We start from the raw sequence: 23,089 nt of genomic DNA, 5'->3' as shown, positions 1-23,089 counted from the left end.
TCGTGGGATTCCTTCTGACTTAAGGTTTGGACCCGTGCAAAAAATGAGTTTTCACCTACAGCTGCCAATAACGAATTGAGACCTTGGGCAAATCACTTAACCTCTTCGCTCTGTTTTCGTAAGTAAAGTGGAGACGTTGGGCTAGCAATGTCTGAGTACTGACATCCTGTTTTCGTGAGTAATGTTTCTGAGAGTGTAGAGCAAAAAAATACATATATATATTGGATTATAGTAACAAACTACTCGTTTAAAAAAATCAGCTGTCTACTTAGGGGGAGAGATGTGTAAGCAGAGATTTACGATACAAAACACCAATCATAACAGAGACAGAGTTGTCCAACCTGCTTAGGGTGATCTGATAAGATGGAATGTAATAGTTTGGAGAGCAAGGATGAACAAGGTTTGAAGGGTGGATTTGGCAGTCCTGGCAAAGGAGACAGCATATCACTTGGAAGAAAGGAAAAGGAAGAAAACCGGGTATGTATAATTGGTGTCTGAGCAGCATTTCAAGACATGACAAAGTATCTATATATATAAAACCCTAGTACGCAAATAGACGGAACTGCGGAACAACCGAACAACCAAACAACCAGTCACTATGATGTGCGCTGACACTAGAGTGCACGGACGGAACATGGTGGGCGTCGACAGCAGGCGGCAGAGTGTGGAACATGGCAGGCATCGGCCATGGTGGGATGGTGGAGCAGTTGAGCGAGGGCACCAGACCAAGGCGAGGCACCGGTTGCTGTCATCGGGGAGAGCCTCTGGTAGTTACTGAAAATTCTCTGCTCCCGTGTGCTGCAATCTTGCCGGGTATCTGCACCTGCTGCTGGCGCTAGCCCTGCTTGCACCCACTGCTGGTGCCAGAGCCACTACTCAGCGCTATCAGTGGGTGCAAGTGGTGGCTGCCAGCCCTGATCGTCCCTCAGGGCTTATCCATCTCCCCCTGCTCCTGAGGGGCGATCGGAGCTGGCAGCTGACTCTCACACCCACTGCTGGTGACGGCCCCACTCACACCCACAGCCGACACTGGAGCTGCCACTCACACCTGTTACCAGCGCCAGTCCTGATCACTCGGTGCCATCAGTGGGTGAGAGCAGCAGCTGCTGGCCCTGATTGGCCCTGAGGGTTTCTCCACCTCCCCCTGCTCCTGAGGGCAGCAGCCATGACTTGCACCTCCTGATGCCGCCGGCCCCAATCACTCCACGTTGTCAACGGGTGCAAGTAGGGCTGGTGTCAGCGCATGGGAGTGGCGGCAGGGGGAGCAGGGCTGCTGGCAGACAGGGGACCAGGGGCCACAGCAGGAGGGGCTGGGCAAGATCATGGAGGATGGGCAGAGACCTGCCCCTGTGCCCACCACAGCCTCGCAGCCCATGGTTCCTTTCAAAGTGCACGAATTCATGCACTGGGATTCTAGTATGAGTATATAAGGAATGAGCACCCAGAGCTTTTAGGAAATCAGATTTGTTTTTTTTCTGAAGTGTACTCATTTATAGCATCTGAGAAATGAAGAGTGAGGAAAGAATAGAAACAATCTTAAGGTTTTTGCACAATTTCAGGCAAGAAATAAAGTGTCTAGAACCCAAATAAGGGTAATGAGGCTGAGAAGTGGGAGCGGATTCTAAAGACCTTAAAAGGAGGTGATGAGTATGTGGAGGATGAGAAAGAGAGTTCTTTAGAAGGAGCTCATGAGCTACGCTAACCAAGGGTAGCCTCCAGGGTAGATTCTGGTAGCCCCAAGATATCTTGCATAGAGAAAAACTGAAATTTGATAGAAAATAAAATGAGTAGAATTTTGGAAATGTTAGTGAGTCACAGCATGAGTTGCTGTGGAACATATAGGGAAACATGCACAGTCAGTCACTGAGCACTTTGTCTGGACACAAAAGAGAAGTATGTTCCAAAGGCATGTATTTAAGAATAACAAGAAGTGATTGTAACTTAGTTTCAGATCTTATATTCAGGTCTTTCCTTTGGTCCATTTTGAATTAATTTTTGTCCATGGAGACAAACTATAATCTAGTTTTATTCTTTTGCACGTGGCTTTCCAATTTTCCCAGCACCATTTATTGAAGAGGCTTTCTTTTCTCCATTGTGTGTTTTGGCTCCTTTGTCAAAATTTATTTGCTCATATATATGTAGTTTTATTTCTGGGTGCTCAATTCTGTTTTATTGGTCTGTGTGGCTGTTTTTCTGCCAGTACCATACTGTTTTGATTATCGTAGCTCTGTAGTATAATTTGAAGTCAGATAGTGTGATCCTCCAGCTTCATTCCTTTTTTCTCAGGATTGCTTTGGCTATTCAGGGTCTTAACTTATGGGCCTTGGTCACAGAGAATATTTTATGAATTTGACCCCAAAGGCAAGGGAAGTAAAGGCAAAAATAAATGAATGGGACTATATCCAACTAAAAAGCTTCTGCACTGCAAAAGAAACTGACAACAAAACAAAAAGGCAACCAACCGAATGGGAGATGGTATTTGCAAAAAAACATCTCCAACCAGGACTTAATGTCCAAAATACATAAAGAACTCATACAACCCAACACAAAACAAACAAACAATCCAATTAAAAAGTGGGCAGAGGACCTGAGCACACTTCGCCTAGGAAAACATACAAAGGACCAACGGATATATGAAAAGATGCTGGACTTCACTAGCTATTAGGGAAATGCAAATCAAAACTACACTGAGATACCACCTCACACCTGCTAGACTGGCTGTTACCAACAAGACAGGTAATAACAAGTGTTGGAAAAGTTAGAGAAAAAGGAACCCTCATTCACTGTTGGTGGGGATATAAACTGGTACAGCCACTATGGATAACAGTATGGCAATTCCTCAAAAAGTTAAAAATAGAGCTACCATATGGCCCAGCAATCCCTCTTCTGGGTATCTACCCCCCCAAAATTAAAAACATTTATTCACAAAGATATATGTGCCCCTATGTTCATTGCAGCATAATTCATGGTGGCCAAGACATGGAGACAACCCAAGTGTCCTTTAATAGTTGACTGGATAAAAAAAAATATGGTACATATATACTACTCAACCATAGGGAAAGATGAAATATTTCCATTGCAACATATGGATAAACCTGGAGAATATTATGCTAAGTGAAATAAGTCAGTCATAAAAAAAAACTAAGAACCACCCTAACTGGTTTGGCTCAGTGGATAGAGTGTCGGCCTGCAGACTCAAGGGTCCCAGGTTCAATTCTGGTCAAGCGCATGTACCTTGGTTGCGGGCACATACCCAGTAGGGAGTGTGCAGGAGGCAGCTGATCGATGTTTCTCTCTCATCAATGTTTCCAACTCTCTATCCCTCTCTCTTCCTCTCTGTAAAAAAACCAATAAAATATATATTTTTTAAAAACTAAGAACCATATGACTTCACTCATATGTGGAATGATATATAACTGAAACTCAGACACAGACAACAGTATGGTGGTTGACAGAAGGAAGAGGGTGGGAGCTAGGAAAGGGTAAAGGGGGCCAAGTATATAGTGATGGAAGATGATCTGACTTTGGGTGGTGGGCACATGATGCAATATGCAGATCAATGTATCATACAAATGTACACTTGAAACCTATATGATCCTATTAGCCAATGTAACCAAAATCAACTTAATAAAAAGAAGAGTCATGAGGGGAAAAAACCCACAAAGGTTCCTGGATTATCAGAAAGGGGCCCCATTTTCAAAAGTATAGGCAGCAAAAGAAAAACTAAACAGGTGAGACTATATTGAACTAACAAGTACCTGCACAGCAAAGGAAACAATCAACAGACAACCTATGGGAGGGGAGACAATGGCTGCACACTGTACATCTAACATGGGGTTAATCTACAAGAAACTCCTACAAGTTAATAGCAAATGATTGAAAAAAAAATAAGTAATAACCTGACTTAAAATGGGTGAAAGACTCAGATTTTCTCCCAAGAAGATATACCAATGGCCAGAAAGCATATTTTAAAAGGCTCAATGTGACTAATCATCAGCAAATGCAAATCAAAATCCCAATGAGATATCATCTCACTTCTGTCAGGATGACTATGATCAAAAAACAAAGGCAACCAGCATTGTGGAAGATGTGGAGAAACTGGATTCCTCGCACCCTGTTGGTGTGAATGCAAAGTGGTGTCACCACTATGGAAAAGAGTATGCAAGTTCCTTGAAAAAAAAAAAAACTGAAAATAGAACGACCATGTGATCCAGCAATCCCACTTCTAGATATTTATCCAAAAGAGTTGAAATCATGATCTCAAAGAGATATCTGAATTCCCATGATCACTGCAGCACTATTCATAATAGCCAAGATGTGGAAACAAACTAAATATCCACCAACAGATGAATGGGTGAAGAACAGGTGGTGGTATATACATATAGTAGAATACTACTTCACCTTTATAAAAAAAGGAAAGGTTGCAATATGCAACAACATGGATAAGCCTTAAGGATATTGTGCTAAGTGAAATAAACCAGTCATAGAAAGACAAATACTGCATGATTCCACTAAAATTAGGTATCTAAAATAGTCAGTATCATAGAATCAGAAAGTGAAATGTTGGCCACCAGGGGAATTAGTAATCGGCACGCATAAATTTTCAATTGTACAAGATTGACAGCTCTAGAGATCTGCCTTGTAACTATAGTCAGCAATAATGTATCATATACTTTAAAATTTGTTAACAGGGTAGATCTCATGTTAAGTGTTCTTACCACAATAAAATAACATTCTTTTTAAAGTAAGGAAGAATTTTTAAGTAAAGCATGGTAAATAAAATCAAATTAATGCTCAAGAGTATGGAAGCAGGAATAGAATGCAAATGAACAACTGGACTCCAATGGCAAAACGTTATGAATGCAATGAGAATAATTTCAGTGAGGACAGAAGCCCAGTTGCAGAAGAAGTCAAGAAAATATTTTAGAGTCTTTCATGTCATGTCATGGGGGGAAAAAAAGAGAGGGAGAGAGAAAGAAAGATGGGACATTTGAATAAAGGGAGTTATCTGAATGAGGGACAAAGATGCATTTTTAAAAGTAAGAAATAAGTTGCTAGGATGAAGTAAATAGAATAAGGAAGAAATATGGAGAGAGCCAGGAAAAGGAAGGGCCAGAGAAAAATTTCAATGGAGACAGAAAAGTTGGTGGCTTCAGAAAGTAGAAACACCAGGAAAAGGCAAGTGGGAAAATATTTATACAATGTTAATACAAGGGACCCAGAGATAAAGTTTGCCAGGGGAAAAGCAATCTGTAATAATACATTTGTACTATTGCTCATATCACTATTAAAAACTGTAACAAACTTTCATTCTACATTTCCTCAGATGTCAAAAGGCTTAGAACAAAACTGAGGATCTAAAAATTATAATTCTATTTCACCATGAGACTTGAGGACATCTGCTCCTTTTGCTTCTTTTATATAATCTCCAACCTAATCTAATGCCTTTTATCTTGATTTGTAACATTGTTTATGCCATTTTATGTCTTTATGGAACAGCAGTGTAAAAATCTAATATACTTCTATTTGGTTCCACATCTAATGGTACTTCCTGCAGGAAGTCTGCTGTATCAACCCAGCTGGAAGGGAAAGGAGTATCAAAAGCTCTCACTTTCCTGCTACTCACCAGGTATGCTATCCTGTCTGATGCTTACAACTGGCCTGGATATAGTTGACTGTGCTAATTCCAAGGAACTTGTCTGATTTACTCATGTGCTCCATGGCACTCATGATTGTGGTAAAACATGGAGCCTTCATTGGGGGGCTAATTCCAAAGTTCATATATTTCCCACTCCATCATGCTTTCTACAATGGCTGGAAATAGTATTTCACAAATTTGACCTCTCATGACATTGGAGTTGTACCACTAAATAATACACACACACACACACACACACACACATATACACACACACAGGGTGGGGCAAATGTAGGTTTACATTTGCATGTGAGTTTATTCTTGTATTAGTATTGATTAATTATTGTATTATTCTCCATACAAACCATGGTAAACCTACGTATGCCACACCCTGTGAGTATGAAATATACTGTATATATTTATGAACAGAAAAGTTTGGGGACAGCAAAGCTCATGGGTAATTCATGTTTTTATCTTCTGTAGCACCTAGAATAATGCCATGCACACAATAGATGCTCATTAAATATCTGTTAGCTGAAAAATTCACCTATAGACAGCTCTTGCTAGACGGCTTATTATTCTTGGTGTGGAGTGGTGTATATTCCCAACTCCTCAAGAGCAAATGACAGTTTCTACTCCTTATTTTGAGCTCAGGCAACAGAAGTTGCCCAATATCCTGTCTCCTGGAGTGTGATTTAACTCTGAATTTAGCAACCAGCGGACACTCAGTTAATATTATTTGTTGACTGGGAATATGTGCAGAAATTCTTTCTTTCATAACCGTATAGGATATTACTAAATTATCTTTTTCCCCAAAATTAAATATTACAGGTAATTAGGCTGGAACCATTGTCGAGGCTGGGCATGGTGCCAACTGCTCTGTAGATTAACCTTTAGGGGTGAGTTGGATACAAGTACCCATAATGTTGCCTGTACGACTAAGCAGCTAAGGGCTATGTATCCTTTGAGCTTTTTAACAGTGATTGGTGAAGAAGGCACTTTCCTCATCCTCTCTTCCTTTATTCTGAATTCTATCATAAATTTGAATATTGAGGAACTTTACTGAATGTGCTGTATTAAAAAAAAAACCACAAACAAAAAACAAAACAAACAAACAAACAAACAAAAACCTCAGATGATAAAGAGGAAAAATGTTCCTGAAACAAAATCTGTTAGGGGGAAAAAAATCCTTTGATTTTAGCACTGACTTGCACAGACCTCATTCTCAAATTACTTAAAAGCTTTACCTACAACTTCAGGTCTTACCACAGTTCACCAATCCTTTTAGTCTTTCCATTTACACTGTTATGAATAGAAAGCCTGTTTATACTCCGTTGCATACTGTTTAGTGCCAACGTTTAAAATTACTTCTAAGTATCATGAAAGAGTGAATTTTCCCCCGTGGAAAACATTTTGATTCTCCTGGTAGATACAATAATTGAGGACATGAGAAGGAGTGGGTATAAACTTATTAATTGAGGAGTAAACAGTCTATGATTTTAAAAAATAAAGTAAATTTTCTCTTTTCTTTGACTCTGAACACCATCTCTGAAGATAAAACATGCTCTATGAGCCCTGGCTGGGTAGCTCAGTTGGTTAAATTGTTGTTTGGTACACCAAAGTCGCAGGATCAATCCCCAGTCAGGGTACATACAAGTATAACCAATGAATGCATAAGTAAGTAAAACGACAAATCAATGTTTCTCTCTCTCTCTCTGACACACACACACACACAAATAAAAAAAAAATGCTCTATGAGATCTTCAAGGGCTATGCAAATATATCCACCTTCATATACAAATACAAAAATGTTTTATTATTTTTGTAACTAGTAGAGTATTGTTTGTCCCAAACTCCAAGTTTTGGGGGGAAAGTGAAGATTTAAGTAAACATGGGTCCTAGTGATCCCAACAGATAACAACTAAAAATGTAGATGCTGGGCTCATTTTCTTGATAATTATTGGGTTGTTTTCATTAGTTTCATGACAACCCTCTGTTGTTTTCATTCTCAGTATCTATATAATAGGGTTGGGGAGAGATCAACCTCAAATTTTTTATAATTTAAATATTTCTTTTTTAATCCTCATCTGAGAATATTTCCCCACTGATTTTTAGACAGAGTGGAAGGGAGGGGCAGAGACAGAGAAAGAGAAACATTGATGTAAAAGAGACACATCTATTTGTTGCCTCCTGTATGCACCCTGACCAGGGCCGAGGATCGAGTCAGCAACCAAGGTGCATGCCCTTGACCAGAATCTAACCCAGGACCCTTCAGACCGAAGGCCAAAGTTCGACCATTGAGGCAAACTGGCTAGGGCTAAAGACCTCTTTATTGCAAGGCAAGCATATTGCTATGGTTAACAGATACTCCTTGTTTAGTTTATTCAATTAATTATATTTGGTTCCATCTTTGTTCCAGAGAGAATATAGGTGGCTTATTTGATGTACACTCAATACATGATCCTAATTGCTCCCAGAGGTTTTGCCAGACTACATGCAAAAGTCAACAAAACAGCACAAGCACCCTATAAAATGTGCAAAAAAGAATAAGTCCATGTCATTCCAAGTAAGAAAGCTCTGGTTAATGGCACTTGGAATACTTAGTAAGATTAAATGATAAAATTTGCAAAAACTGCCCTAGGATTCAAAGTTTCTTTGTTATATCTCCTGCCATGTGAGTGCACATCACAAAAGTACAGCCTTCCTAGCCCTAACTGGTTTGGCTCAGTGGATACAGCTTTGGCCTGCGGACTGAAGGGTCCTGGGTTTGATTCCAGTCAAGGGCACATGCTGGGTTGCAGGCTCGATCCCCACTAGGGGGCGTGCAGGAGGCAGCTGATCAATGATTCTCTCTCATCATTGATGTTTCTATTTCTAAAAGAAGGTTTCAGCTTTGAAATGACTTAGAAGCAAAATCTAACTTCTAGATGGCCTTGTTCTCCTTTGATATTAACCATTACAGCGTTAGGCAAATCACCGAAATTGGGAAATCAAACAAGATCATAGCCAAGGAATGTAGAGACAGAAAAGAATAGAGCAAGACAAAGCTAATTTTAAAAGATTATAGTCTAATCACACATTTCCTAAAAGTGGCAGGGGAGTTTTTACTTAGTAGAAATAAAATTATATCTGAATCTAAGTCCATAAATGAATGATTTACCATCAGTTGGTCCACAACAGTTGTTTCCTAATATTGAAAGAGGGCTCTTATAGTTCTGTTGCTTACAATGGATTAATTTGATATTTAAAACTAAGTACACATAAATATATAACTTCTGAGTCTATCATAAACAAGAGAAATGTACATCATAAAAAATGAAGTGGCCCTAAGGCTTTTTGAACGATTTTTTAAATATATTTTATTGATTTTTTACAGAGAGAAAGGGAGAGAGACAGAGAGTTAGAAACATTGATGAGAGAGAAACATCAATTCAGCTGCCCCCTGCACACTCCCCGCCGGGGATGTGCCCGCAACCAAGGTACGTGCCCTTGACTGGAATCGAACCTGGGACCCTTCAGTTCACAGGCTGATGCTCTATCCACTGAGCCAAACCAGTCAGGACAAGGCTTTTTGACCAAAAGAACAATGTCATGTCCTTGAACATCATCAAACCTTTAGAGCACCTTAGCCCCCAAAAGATTATGGGGCCCATTCCCACCATGTCACAAAGAATAAAAACAAAATATTAAGTCACAAATAGCATAAGGAAATACCATAAGAACTATTTAAATGTGTTTTAAAATAACAAAACTATGCAAGTGCTTTTAAAAATAACAAGTATCAAATATCCCTCCTCTCCAAAACACATTGCTTTGGTTCACCTGTGTTTAGTTTGCTCACTTGAGTACTAACCCCAATCAAGAAAGACAAGTTAAAAACGAAAGGCCTATCTGTAGATGTCCATAGTGCAATTTGGAGAACTTTAGGGTTACCCTCCAGAAGTTCAGAGGAATCAGCAAGAAAGTGGCCTCTGCGTCAGACAGTCAGGCCTGATGCTGGAGAGAAGCCACGATGGGGGGGGGGGGGGGGGCAGGGGCGGAGGGGGGGCGGCATGTTGTGGAGGGACACATGTGCATCTGCTCTGATAGGATGACTGGATGGGATTCCACCCTCATGTCAACAGTGGGGAAAAGATGTCAAAGAGCCGTCAACTCTAAAAGGGCTTGCATTGTTGCCATCTCCTTCCCAACCTGTTAGGAAATGAACACAGGAGTAGATGGTAGCAACTGCCATGGCTTGCACATCTCCCAGTGGAAAACTACCAGTGATAAGAAAGTGTTCACCATCAAGGTGATCTTTCCCAAAAGTTTAACTCCTCTTTGTTATAACAATACAAGCAGCAAAGTGATCTGATTGTTTCATTGCTTATGGTAGTAGGTTTTGATTTTTCCCATAAATGGATTGTGCCTTCTCCAGATATTGAAACCCCACTTGGAGATTTCACATTTCAGCCAAGGCCAGAATACAGAGATGAAAAGGGCCTCCCAAAGATGAATTACACTCTAAAATACCAAACATGCTTGCACTTATGAAAAGAGCTTTTAATAATAAGTATAATTTATCTCAACTGACTGTAATACAAAAACCGTAGTAAGCTCTGATTTTTCACATTTCAAATTAGAAACTAGTCTATGTTCCTAACAGCTTGATTTATTTCAAGGTATTACAGAACAAATTCTTAATTTCATCAAACAGTATTCCTTAATAATCTCTATGGTTCATCCCATAATATAATGATATATGCAAAGCATGTTAAAATGATGGAATGTTTCTGAATCATCAAAGAATATTCTAATTATATTCCATTTAATTTTGGTATTATGTATGTTTTATTATATTCTAACTCTGAAGAACTGGTAGTTGATGTATAAGGTATGTCTATACAATATTCAACAACCTAGTTTTAGGATGTAGTTCTCAAAAAGGCTCAATTTCCAAGAAAAATGTAAAAGGAAAAAAAATTAGGTTTGATTGTTTCTGTTTGCCATATTATATGCAAACAGATAAATTAAGAGATGCTACACTGAATGCAGCAAGAAAAAGACGTGACAAAACTTCTGGACAAATATTGAAAAATTGAATTCTGACATTACGTAACTATTCAAAGTTTCGTTCCGCTCAGGGGAAGAATAAGAAAGTGAGCATAATTCTTTCTGTACGTGTTCAGAAATGCATTTCAAACAATAAGAGCTTATTAATTTCAAATCAAGCTGTCATTCTAAGGCACAGAACATATCCTTTATTTAGTCTGACTTCAAATACTTATCAACTCTTTTTCTATTAGAGGGTTCTTCCTCTCCCATTCTTTGTAAAGTGAATGAGGAAGCTTTTAAAACATGTTTGGGTACAATTCACTCTTGGCTATCTTCCTATGCAGAGGAAATACCAGTCAATTAAAAAGAAGAAATTTTAAAGATTACAAGCTAATGAAATTTCCTCAACTTCAGAAAATTTCTGAAAAAATTCATTATATTGTGTAAATAATTTATCATTGTAATCAATGTATAACTTATAAAATTATAAAGAGTTTTCCTTTGGGGGGATTCTAATTATCCAGACGTAAAAAAATAAAAGAATAAATTCACTGAAATTTACATTTAAAATTGTTCGGTCTTTTTAATGTTTTGTTATCAATTTGTAATAATATTAAAATGTTTTGATGAAAGTAATGAAAAATAAACTTAGTATACATTTTCAAATCTACATTTAACTAGAACTTTTTATCTTTAAAGTATATATTATTTTTGTCAAAGAACACGATTCTGTACAATACAGAGTAAATACGTAGTTGTAAAAAAATAATTTTTCTAATATAAAAATATGGTCAAGACTCAGAAAAAAATAACCTGTTTAACTTTGCATTTTTATTTGGATATTTACTTGATGTATCTTTCCAACACCATTTAAAACAAGGCTGGTCTGACATCTTTTCTGTAGTTCTGGGCTTCTTCAGGTATTTCTACCTCACATTAGCAAAGCACGGTGACAAGGAAGATCAAACAATTAAGGACTGAAAACTACGTCTACCTGAGGAAACTTTTATTATTACTTTTATTACATTTTTTGGTTTATTTTCCATGTAAATACAGATGCAATTATTTGGGGAGGTAGATGGCATCTGTGTTTTTTGTTCGGATGTTTTGTTTGTTTTGGTGTTTGTTTTTGTTAGCTTTATTCTTCGAGCATTCCTTTGCCAAAGTTACAGATATAATTAAAATCTTTACGACGCTGAAATATTAGAAGTTCTCCTTTGCACTGGATTTACCTCATGTGAAAAGACACCCCTCCTAAATCAATACCAAAAGTCTGTATGTTCAGATTTAGGAGCAACAAAAATGAAGACAGCCAACTTATAAAAGCCCATTTTCAGATTTGGAACAACTTCTGAAAATAAAGGGGATACTTGGCATACATTGCACTACACGAAAAGTCCAACTCTCATTATGTCCTGATTCTGGGAATCCAATAAAAACCTTATGGAATAGAAACCCGTTTGCAAAAATCCACCACTGACAACATAACCAACCACCACTACCACCCTTTATAGTTAAGAGTATGGAAAATTTTACTTTTTCTTGTGCGTTTTATAAGAAAGATGTAAACAGGATTTGGGTTTTGTTTTTGTTTTTGGCTTTTCAAACAGCAATGACTTTTAGCACCTGAAAGATACACAACTAAAATACACGCATATTCATTTTCAAAGAAACACCAACAAAAATGAAAATGTTGGTGATTACGTAAATGCTGATGACGCCAATATAGAAGCATGTGCCGCCGTGAAGGGCCTGAGCAGAATCACATCTTGTCCTGATCATACCTGCCCGCCAGAACAAAATAGGCAGCTGACCAATTATGGGCTGTTTATCTACACAGTGGTACCTTTGTTCTGCAACGTCAGATTGCAAACGTCCTGGAACACATATTTACCTGGAGGATTCTTGGCAGGATCATTGTGGCTTGGACTTCCTGATTGTCCAGAATCTGTAACGAAATCACAGAAAATGTTTTATTTTTAATTTGTTTTCAAAGAATTTCACAATCCTCAGAAGGGCTTCAAAAATGTTTTTTAAGATAGAACAATGAAGTTGAGTGTTTAGATAAAGTCTACTTTCCCAAGCCTTTCAGCAGCAACATTTTATTTATCAAATTAGATGAATGCCTATACATATTTCTGTGTGGGGGGCGGGGGGAGGGAGGGATTATAGCTCTGTAGGAGTATTTGAGTAGAGCAAGACTTTTGAAACAAAAGGTCTGGCAATAAAGGTGGTTTGAAGGTTGGGCCTGTCAGTAGCAACATGAAATACCCCAGATAAATCCTCTAAAAATGCAATCTGAGTGTAATTAAACATGCTTTTAAAAAACTTGAAGAGGTTTTTTTATTCAATGATTAAAATACACAGAAACGAGAGTCCGTTTTTCCAGGATTTCGTGTGCGTACACATGTGTCCGCTCCAATAATCCCCCAACCTACTGGACCCAGGCCCAGATTTGTCTGAATCCCATAACAGCAATCGATTTGCAAACACCAAGAAAAGCACAAATTACTAGGTAGATACCAACAGGGCTTGGTGGAGAGCAAATTGTTGGATCAATTTAATTTCCATCTGTGATAGACGGAGGGCCTGCAGATAAGGAGGGAGAGATCGATGCTGTGGATCTAAATTTCCTGCACCACTTTATTCCTCACCGACGCTACAGAAAGGAGCGTGAAGGCTACACTACTGTCAGGCAACACGCCTTTCCTGACGAATCCGACCCTGTGGCGTTTTGTTCACTCCTCTTTCCTCCTTGTCCCTTCTGCCTTTATCTGTGTCATTTGCCCCATATGATTATACACTTACTTACTTGCACGTCCCTTTGTAATATTCTTTGATGGGTTCTAGTATTTAAGCTTTGTCTCCCCAACTAAATGGCATGCCCCTAAGCAGAGACTGTCTACTTCTTTTGTGTCTTCCTCAGTGTGCTGTTCATGGCGGTGAATGCACTAGGCTTTCAGAAACTGCCGGAGACACGGGGTGGCTCAGGTTCAGCAGCCTCCTCTGCTTGCCTAGAAAAGGCGATTTTGAACTTGATGGTAAATTTCAACAAAATCTGATAGGTGGACACAGACACGTCTGTCTTTTCCCTGTGACCCTGTCACTGCACCTAAGCCAAGACAGGGATCCAGTGTCATTTAAGCAGAAGAAGCAAGTTTTCTTCAGTGGGGTTATTCGGCTCTTTCCCTTAAGAGATTAACATACGGCAACTGCCGTTTCTACTATTCAATGCAAGGACATCCCGTTAGTTTCTTTCTGTAGAAAACTTGGTTATTTATTTCTGCCCTTTGCCTCGGGCCTGCTAACTAGATTTAATGCTGAGATCAGATTTTTACCCCTTCATTCCACTTCCTTGTCAGTTCCTTTTTGCTCCAGAACAGTTTTCATGTAATCGTGGTAAACACATTTAGTGATCCCCACATTATCCTCAATTTATCCTGAGTTCTCAAAATGGAAGTAAAAAACTGGTAAGGACGACTCCTGCAAGTCAAATTCTGACTAGGGTTGCCCCTCTAAAAAGCTCGTCCCTCATCTCCAAATTATTCTATTACATCTTCTGAAATTGAAGAGCGATTCAGTGATTTACAATTTGGGAGATCAATCTTTCTCTTTTTACATTCCTGTAAAAGATGGTACAACATTGGCCACTTTCCAGGCATGGAGCATGATAGTTACATAAAAATGATAAATCATATCATTGTGCTACAACCTCAGCTATTTCTGCCTTGAGCCCCTCTGACAAATGACCCTCTGTATTAACACTACATTACAGTTTAATTTCTCAAGCGACTCCAACATTCGGAGGAGTTCCTATGTGTGCAGATTAGCACACCCACTGGCCAGAGCCTCCCCATGTGCTCTTTTCCCTTCTAACGCTGCCTCATATTTATGGAGGTCTAGGCATGCACCCCTCAAGGTGGCTCATGCCACCTTCATGATGACACACTGTGAGGCAGGTTAAGCTTGTCATCAGAGAACAGGAGTCGTAGACTCTACATGAAGCTTAGCATGCTTAATTAAGTCAACTTAAAAATGGCATCACAAAACGCTTTCCCAATGTCTAGTTGCTAAAAGTTGGACCAGTAAAGAATGACGGTCTCTCCCATTCCTAAGAAAGCATTCCTTTAGAACACGGCACCCCCTGTGACCACAACACCCCACTTGGGAAACCCTGTCCTTTTCTACTACAAATTACTCTTTTCCTCTATTTCCAACAAATGCAGACCAACCTCTTCAACTGAAAAAATATAATTACTAAAAAAAAAACCACAAGCATTTGAGGGAAATCTGAAATAGACCCTAAATTTGAGTCATATACTAGCTTTTAATAAGAATTCCACTTACTAAAATGATCTGGCATTTACTGGCACACAACGGCAGCTTTCCCCTCATACTCCAGAGCCTGGGCTGTCCCAGGAGGATAAACGGCATATACTGGCTCTCCAAGCATGGAGGAGGGCCCCTCAGGGAGAGGGCTAGAAAACACGTACTTTTCAGGCTGTAAATTCTAACACTATTATCTACTCTTAACTCTTATGTCACCTTATATCGGTCACTCAATTCCAACTGCTGGAAAAGGAAGCAAGCAGGGAGTCGCACTTGGCAGAAAAACCAAAAATGAACTGTTATTGTGGTTATCTTCAGAGAAGCAATTATTCAGACCACATCCAAAACCCTTCCAGTTCACTACCCAGGTCAAATTACTCTATATCCCAAGGTTTCATTTAACCACTTCCATCATGTGCTCAATTTGTGTGTGTGTGTGTGTGTGTGTGTGTGCTTAATGTGTCATAGCTCTGCCCCTCACTAGTGTGATCCTGTGCAAAATTACTTAACTCTTAGAGCCTTGGGGTCTTGATCTTTAAAACTGTAATACTATCTCTGTCATAGAACCATTGCCAAGATTTTATTATATAAGGCATCAAGCACTTGTTAGACACATTCTGCACCATCAATAAATGAAAGATAATATTAAACATAGAGGCCAAGTTAAAAAAATGATTCATAGTTTGAATGGACCAACTTTCAGGAAGAAAAGGAGAAAAAGGACATGACAAAATCCTGTCCATCCCAGGACAAGCATCTAAAATTGTCTGTGGTGCCCTAACCAGTTTGGCTCAGTGGATAGAGTGTCAGCCTGCAGACTCAAGGGTCCCAGGTTTGATTCCGGTCAAGGGCAGGTACCTTGGTTGTGGGCACATCCCCAGTAGGGAGTGTGCAGGAGGCAGCTAATCAAGGTTTCTGACTCTCTATCCCTCTCCCTTCCTCTCTGTAAAAAATCAATAAATATATTTTAAAAAATAAAATTGTCTGTGGTTAACCAACTGAACATAGACCCAGTGTGTGCCCTTTGGAGAAGTCCCACTATCCCCAAAACAGACAAGTCATATTGCTGTTGACAGGATCTCAGGAGCTTTCATGCTCCAAAAGCAGTAGATATCAGCCATCTGTAAAATTACCTTCCATAAGGCTTACATATTTGAGGAAGAAGGCTGGTAAGGGTGGGGTTGTGAGTCACCCAGCACACTGGGTCTTCAGTATAGAAAGGAGATTTTGATTCAGTAGAAAAATAAGGGAGGAGAATGGGCCTTGAAGGCAGCAGACCTAAACCAGTCCTCCGTCATTCCCTCCACATTTCATTTTTGTCTTCCTTGATCTCAATCTCTATTTTTTTTCTCATTTCCTTGTTTATATCTTTCTGGCTTACTGCACATAATGTAGATCTGAAATACAATTTGTATTCCATACTTATGACAATCTCATATTCCCATTCTTTAGTTTTAAGTGTGAATCAAGCATACTATATTTCTTCTTCTAGGAGGAAAATATTAATAAATCTATTTCTAAATTACTACTTAATCAATTCCTCCTCCCTTAGGTGATAGATTCCCCAGAAACTTACTAGAAAGGATCCACACCCCCACATGCTGACCCTTACCCACTTTTCCTCAATCTTTTTCTACACTCCTTACAAAAAATCAGCCAATCTTTTATGGCTTTCTAATATCTAAACTTTACCTAAGGAGTGACCGGGTTTCCGTAATGAGCCAATTTTATCGAAAATCCTGGATACTTCAGTGATTTAAATGGCTTATCCAAAGTTAAATGGCAACTATTAAAATACATGTCCTTTACATGGGCCACCCATTCAGACACATTGCCTCTTGGGTGGTTATGATGCAATCTTAAAATCATGCAAAGCCAAATGATCTTTTAGTAGATTACATGTTTCTGAGAACTTGACCTTCCCTTAACTTCCCACCATTTACCAATAACATTCAAAACATTTTTCACAAATTAAAAAAACAACAACACCTTTAGCTATTCTTTCTACCTACATTGGAAACAATAATTATTATCATTGAAGTTTTTATACCAATTGACACTGTGGAGACAGGCCAACTCTAAATCAAATTTAGTTTGGATTCTCTCCACTAAACAAAGGACATTCTAATGTTTTACTTATAATCTGGTGGAAGTCCAATAAAATGTTTGTCAAATATATAAGATAATAAATAATGACCTGCTAAATGTTTGTTACTGAGTATTAACTTTCTAGGGGGGATGAACTCACTTATCTGATGTGGGTGGATCACCAAAACTGTGAAAGATTTTTTGAAGGTCGTTAATGTAAGCATCGATTAGATGCAAACCCAGTTGCTGATGTTTGGAACATAATAGGTTCTCCATAAATGCATATTAAATTCCCATTTAATATACAATATCAACCATTAAAGACATTGTTTAAAAAAGAAGAATATAAATTCTATGCCTTCTAGAAGCTCAGAGGCTACTCAAAGAGATAGAAATGTGCAAATTAAAAAATATACTATGGTAGGTACTATGAGTGAGTATATACCAAGAGGGAACAATTGGTTCTTGCTAGGATGGATGGACAAGAGCATGTCATAAAAATTATCAGTGGGAGGTGACCTTAGGAACAGGATCTTTAAAAAAATGAACAGATCTCATATCTTTCTAGTACCTATCCCACTCTGCCAGCAGGGTGATCACTTAACACCCAAAACTGATTAGGCTACTTCCCTGCTCAAAGTCATACATATATCACAAATCCCAACAGGAAAAAAAATTCAATTTTTTCAGTCCTTCAATCACCATAACCGGGCCCCTACCAACACCTGAGTCCTACCTCAGCTTTTGGACGTCCCACTATCTCCTGAGTCTTTGCACGTGGAGTCCTTCCCCCCACTTCCGACCCCCACCCCACCCCCCTCTGAAGTCCTCCCTTTTAGATTCAGAACTGCATGAAGGCAGGGATGCTGCCTTAGTTGGTCCAATGGCCCTGATCTTTGGTATGGGGCCTCTCACATTTGGTTGAGGAAGTCAAATGAATAGGAAACAACTGATCTGTAAAGCACAGAAGCGCACAAAGAAGAAAGGCTGGGCGTGCCCCCTCTGCGCAGAAACACACGTCAGAAGTCAAACAGACAAGCCTTTGGTGACGAGGAAAGAGGAGAGAAGAACAATTCCCAGGGCTAGGTCTCATGGCCTCACAGAAGGTCCAATCTTCCTTGGAAATAGGATGGGTTTGATAAGTGGATCTACCATGAGTCAGAAATTAATTTTTCGTTCTCTCTTACAACGGGAAGAGATGTTTGTTGGGGATCTAGAAAGCAGGGCCCCAGTGTGTGAGTAGGAGGACAAGAAGCTGTTAATGAACTTTACAGAGAAGTGGCCTTTCTACTCCAAGATGAAACTTATTCCAGGAATTCATTTTACTCTCTGACATCATGACTTGAGTATCAACAGGGAAACTACAATTAAGAAGCATGATTTTAATTTATAGTCAATTTTGGTGCAAAGAAGGAACAGAACAAACTTGTCAGTTCCCTTCTGGCTCTAAAACTCTATGATTCTATAACAATCTAGCTTTTATATCCAGGGATATCAAAGAGTAAATGAAACCCACACTGTAACCTGTTAATCTACAGATAGCCTCTTGCTAGAACTAAAATTAGTCATCCTGTGATAAAAGGCTCCTTTGTCATATTCCTGTGCTTTAAGCAGGTAAAGAAACAGCCCATTGTCAACCAAAGAATATGGGATTTTTTAAAGGCTTAGATGAGCCCCTTTCTTTCTCTCTAAAACATTAGTGATTCTCAACATGCTAAAATAGTACATTTTTATGAATTAAATGAACATATAGCACACCATAAAGAATCACTTAAATAAGAGAAAAGTCAATAAGGAACAAAAACTTGAGGGAAGGGACACAGATGCACTTCATAACAGGACAGAAAAAAGTAAGACAAAAACATCCATCTTTTTATAGGAATTAGGGACAAAACTATTCCTCTCCTTGGGCAAAGCTGGCTCGCCTCTTCCACCTCCCTCTGTTGCACCTCACTCTTGGCTATTTACTTTCCACAATGACTGATTCCCTGGGATTTATAGTGATTGGCTTTATGGAGCGCACTCTATAGCTTCGGTTTTAATGGAGGACTGCTTCATCCGTTGGCATGACACAAAACTATAGTTTTACAATATTTTCTTTTTCCTCTATTAAATGTTTATTAGAATAACACGAAGAGAACAAGGAAAGACTAAGTGCTTTACTTGTCTCACATTAGTATATACGTGTGCAGGAAAATGCTCTCTCTCACTCTCTGGCTCTCTCTTATCTCGCTGTCTCTTCCCTCTGCTATTTCTGTTTCTCTGTCTCTTCTCAAAAGGACATTGCATTATATGACGTCCACTTCGTTGCAAAACTTGAAAAAGCATCTATCCATGGGAAGCAGCGACTCTGTCACTTTCTTCCTTTTGTTTTTGTTGTTGGTAATGTTGGGGTTTTTTCTGTCACTTTCTTGATGGAATCCATGTTTTTGCTGAATCTGTAACCCTTTTCCTAAACCCAGATCTGAGCAGGAAGAGAAATCAAACCTCTCTGAATGCTTTTGGCACAACCATAATAATATTCTGGAGACGTGGCTTCCTACATATTTTTAATAATACCTTTCCATCTACATTATTTCCCATCGGAAGGCATATTTGATAGTGCTAAATTTATCATTTTAAAGGATGCTGCAATGGTGAGGCTCCTTATAGATAAAGTAACTTAATAAACCAAAGAAAAACATGGAAAGAGAAAGCAGATAGATGTGTAATATATCCTCTATTTCCTATCCTTACACATGCCATCTAGATCTGTGATTAAACTTTCTTTTAACGAGCCACTTTTTTTTTCTTAACAGGGAGATTTGGTTCAAAACATCACATCTCAAGGATTAAATAAGAATTTGTTTGGGATCAAGACCACAGTTTGTCCACAAGGAATTAGCTGAAAGACATAGGCCACTAAAATGTAAAGAAAAAGCAAATCACATATGTGTAGGAGAGAAAGTCATACCTATCCAAGCCAGGGACTGTGGACCGCACAAACAAGAACCCCCTGAACAAAACGTGTGCAACTGCCCAACGTCTCTGACCCGAGGGCTGCACTGCATCACTAAGTAGCACCCAAACCCCCACAAATGAAAGCAGGGAGAATCCTAGCTGACCTTTCTGGCCTGAGATTAAGTTCAATGACTCCCTACTGACCCAGGGATTGAGTGAACTAAAGGTCATGAGCAGGATCATCGACATGTCTTGCTTTTAAAGCCCTTAGCCTATAGGATGCAAGGACCCCGTCCCGGTCACTGTCCAGATCGCTAACTTTCTACCGTGTGTTTTCAATTAAGTAAATAAAATGTAGTAATTAAATCAAGATTGCGTAATATGTTTTTGATTTGTAATCTCATTTAAATTAATTAACTGACTCAATCCTTGTTTAGTTTTTAAACTGGCCTAGTTAGGAAAGAGTCCCTGGGAGCAAATCCAGTTTTCTATCTTTAAAAACAAGGCAAAGCAATCTGGCATACTTAAATTTTTTTTTTTTAATGCACCAGCAAAATATAAATACAGAGGCAAGAGTGTTAGTGTAGAGGAAGGAGGAGTTTTATGGCATGATTTTGACTAAAAAAAGAAAAAAATAGTTCTCGCACTAGAGAGAAATAAACCAAAACATTATTTATTCAAAACATTTCTTTTCCAATTTTATGAAGATTGCATGTTTGTTGGAAGCAAAACATTTCCAGCTGTACTTTAAGTTTCTGAAGAGAGTTGTAAGATTTATAATCTTTCATAAATGCTGCCCATATCTCATAATATTAAATGAACACGCCACTGCGTACTTTAAGGAACAATTTGCCAATGCGCTTTGCCACATGAAAACAATGAAATCCTGTCCAAAGCCCAGCCAGATCCAGTAGGAAAAGATGAGATGAATGTTCTGTCTCTCCCATCTGGGAGACATTGTGGATTTCAGCTATAGTATGTAATATAAATTTTTTTCCTTGGAAACCAAGAAACCTGCATTTTATAGCAAGGTATGTAGTGCAAAGAGAATGTTGGTGAAATATGAATCTGGAAATGAAAACCAGAATGTCATCAGGCTCAAGAACATAATTATGGAGGCAAATTGAAAAATCAATGCAAAATTTCAACATAAACCAAATGCAATGTTTAGGATCCTGTTAGTCTTAAATTTTCTCTTAAAAAGAAAAGCCTGGAAAAATAAATGCCTTTTTACCTCTAAAGTTCTGAACAGCACTTGTTACACTGCCTGACACAGTCACTTACATACCTGCTTTGTTTTATCCTGGGGTCTTCACGCATTATTCTAAATCCCATACATAACCCATTCCTGGGTACGCGAGGTCCTTTCTTATATCTCCCCAAAACTTAATATAATATTGGAGATCTAGATTAAAACCAGACACAAGACTTTCTAATACTTCATTGGCCATCTTTCTTCTCAGGGAACAAGACATGTTTTCTCAAAACTTTCTGGAGAGTCAGAACCGCTGGGTTCTACTCAGCAACTGCCAACCACTTGGACTCTGACCCTGAGGAAACCACTTCATGCCTGAGTCAGTTTTCATCCTGCCCCGTCACTTAAACCTGCCTAAGGAAAAGGTACGAGTTTTTGAGCCTACGTCATTTCCCAAAAGAATTAAAATGGAAAAAAATAACTTCCTACAGTAGTGAAAATATGCACAAGTATATGTGAGGAAAGGCTAAGGTATTTTTTTAAATATACCTTAAGGTTTAATCGCCCCCCCCCCCCCCCCCGCCCCTCCTACCACCAGCAAAAAAAACCACCTGGTTGTTTCTCCATTTTCACACTATACTTCCCCTTGAAAATACTAATGGCATTGGTAATTAAAGGGCTGGATTCGTGTCCAGCTCTCCTCCTAAGATCGTAAAATCCACGCGGACAGGATCCGGGTTAGTCTTATTCACTGCCCAGCAGGACTCCTGGCCCATGTGCTCAGTCAGCTTTGTTAACACATAAGCACAATTTAACAGTGAGCAAGACCTTGGTGGCTGAAACCACTCAGAACACTTCCTCGAACTATACTTAAGTTGCCAGTAATGCCAATCATCACTTTTACTTGTTTGGTTACTATCTACACATATTCTATTTTTTAAGTATCTGCAACCTCTCTATATAAATTTAGAAACTGACTCAGTCAATGATCAAAAAGTCATATTCTTACTTTTTCAGTGCTCATTTTAGGGCATGTCTGCCTTAAAATATTTTTAAAAAAAATTTCTCCATCATGTTAAGTAAAAACATATTTTGCTAAATTCCTAAAATATGTATGTTAAAAATCACAATGAGTTTAGAGAAAAGAAAGTGAGTGGGTTTTTCACATGCCCTATTAGTTATGCATATATAATTCATAACCTGTCCTTACTTTTTTGTTAAATCATGGCTCTTAAGTCAATGATATATATATACCAAAAAAAATCATATTTTTAATCAAAGGTGCATAATAATAAGCAGAGTAACAAGAGGAAGACAAAGATAATATACTATCTACCAATTTAAAGTAGATTTGTATATCAGACATTCATTACTGCTTTTGTTTTATCATAATTTTGGAGGAAAAAATCAGAGAAGTCACTTGATGAAACAGGAAGCTTGCTGATGTGGCAGATAATGGTATTAAATGTCCTCAGAGTTCCTTGATAAGTGGTTCAAAGAACTGCTGTTCTCATGTTTTCAGGGCAAAAGCTAATTTACCAGGAATAAAACTACTTGAATAATACATCATGTGAACTAACATTTTTGAAAAAGGATAAAATGAGGAAGCAAATGAGGAGATAGCAACTTCCTCCTGCAAATTAAAACTATGCAAGAAAGGAAAGTAACTCAATTTAACTGATAAAATAAAACAACAAAGAAATGGCTAACTCACATTTTTCCTTCTTTTTTAAAGAGGTCAAGATTATTCTAATATGTGGAATAATACATTTGAAAGAACTCTGAAAAGTTTACAACCCAACAGAAATATGAAGGTTCCTTATAATTTTATGGGGCAATATTCTTTCAAATGGTTGTTTTAAGAA

General features: G+C 38.6%; 1 protein-coding gene across 14 annotated transcripts in view; it reads right to left on the bottom strand.

Annotated features, from left to right (window-relative positions):
- The window catches only part of NFIB (nuclear factor I B), a 442,962-nt gene that overhangs the window by 79,747 nt on the left and 340,126 nt on the right, over window positions 1–23,089 (bottom strand). For all 14 annotated transcript variants that reach the window (XR_013996633.1, XR_013996634.1, XM_081103042.1 and 11 more), the window contains exon 3: window positions 12,567–12,620. Coding sequence is in view for 12 of the 14 variants with exons in the window: in XM_081103042.1 (XP_080959168.1) it covers window positions 12,567–12,620 (54 nt within the window). In the remaining 2 variants the exon portion in view is untranslated. The remainder of the gene's footprint in view (window positions 1–12,566; window positions 12,621–23,089) is intronic.

Source organism: Myotis nattereri (assembly GCF_964212035.1).
Source record: "Myotis nattereri genome assembly, chromosome: 12".
NCBI lineage: Eukaryota > Metazoa > Chordata > Mammalia > Chiroptera > Vespertilionidae > Myotis > Myotis nattereri.
Note: the sequence above shows the minus strand (reverse complement) of the source record. Positions and strands in the feature narration are given on the sequence as shown.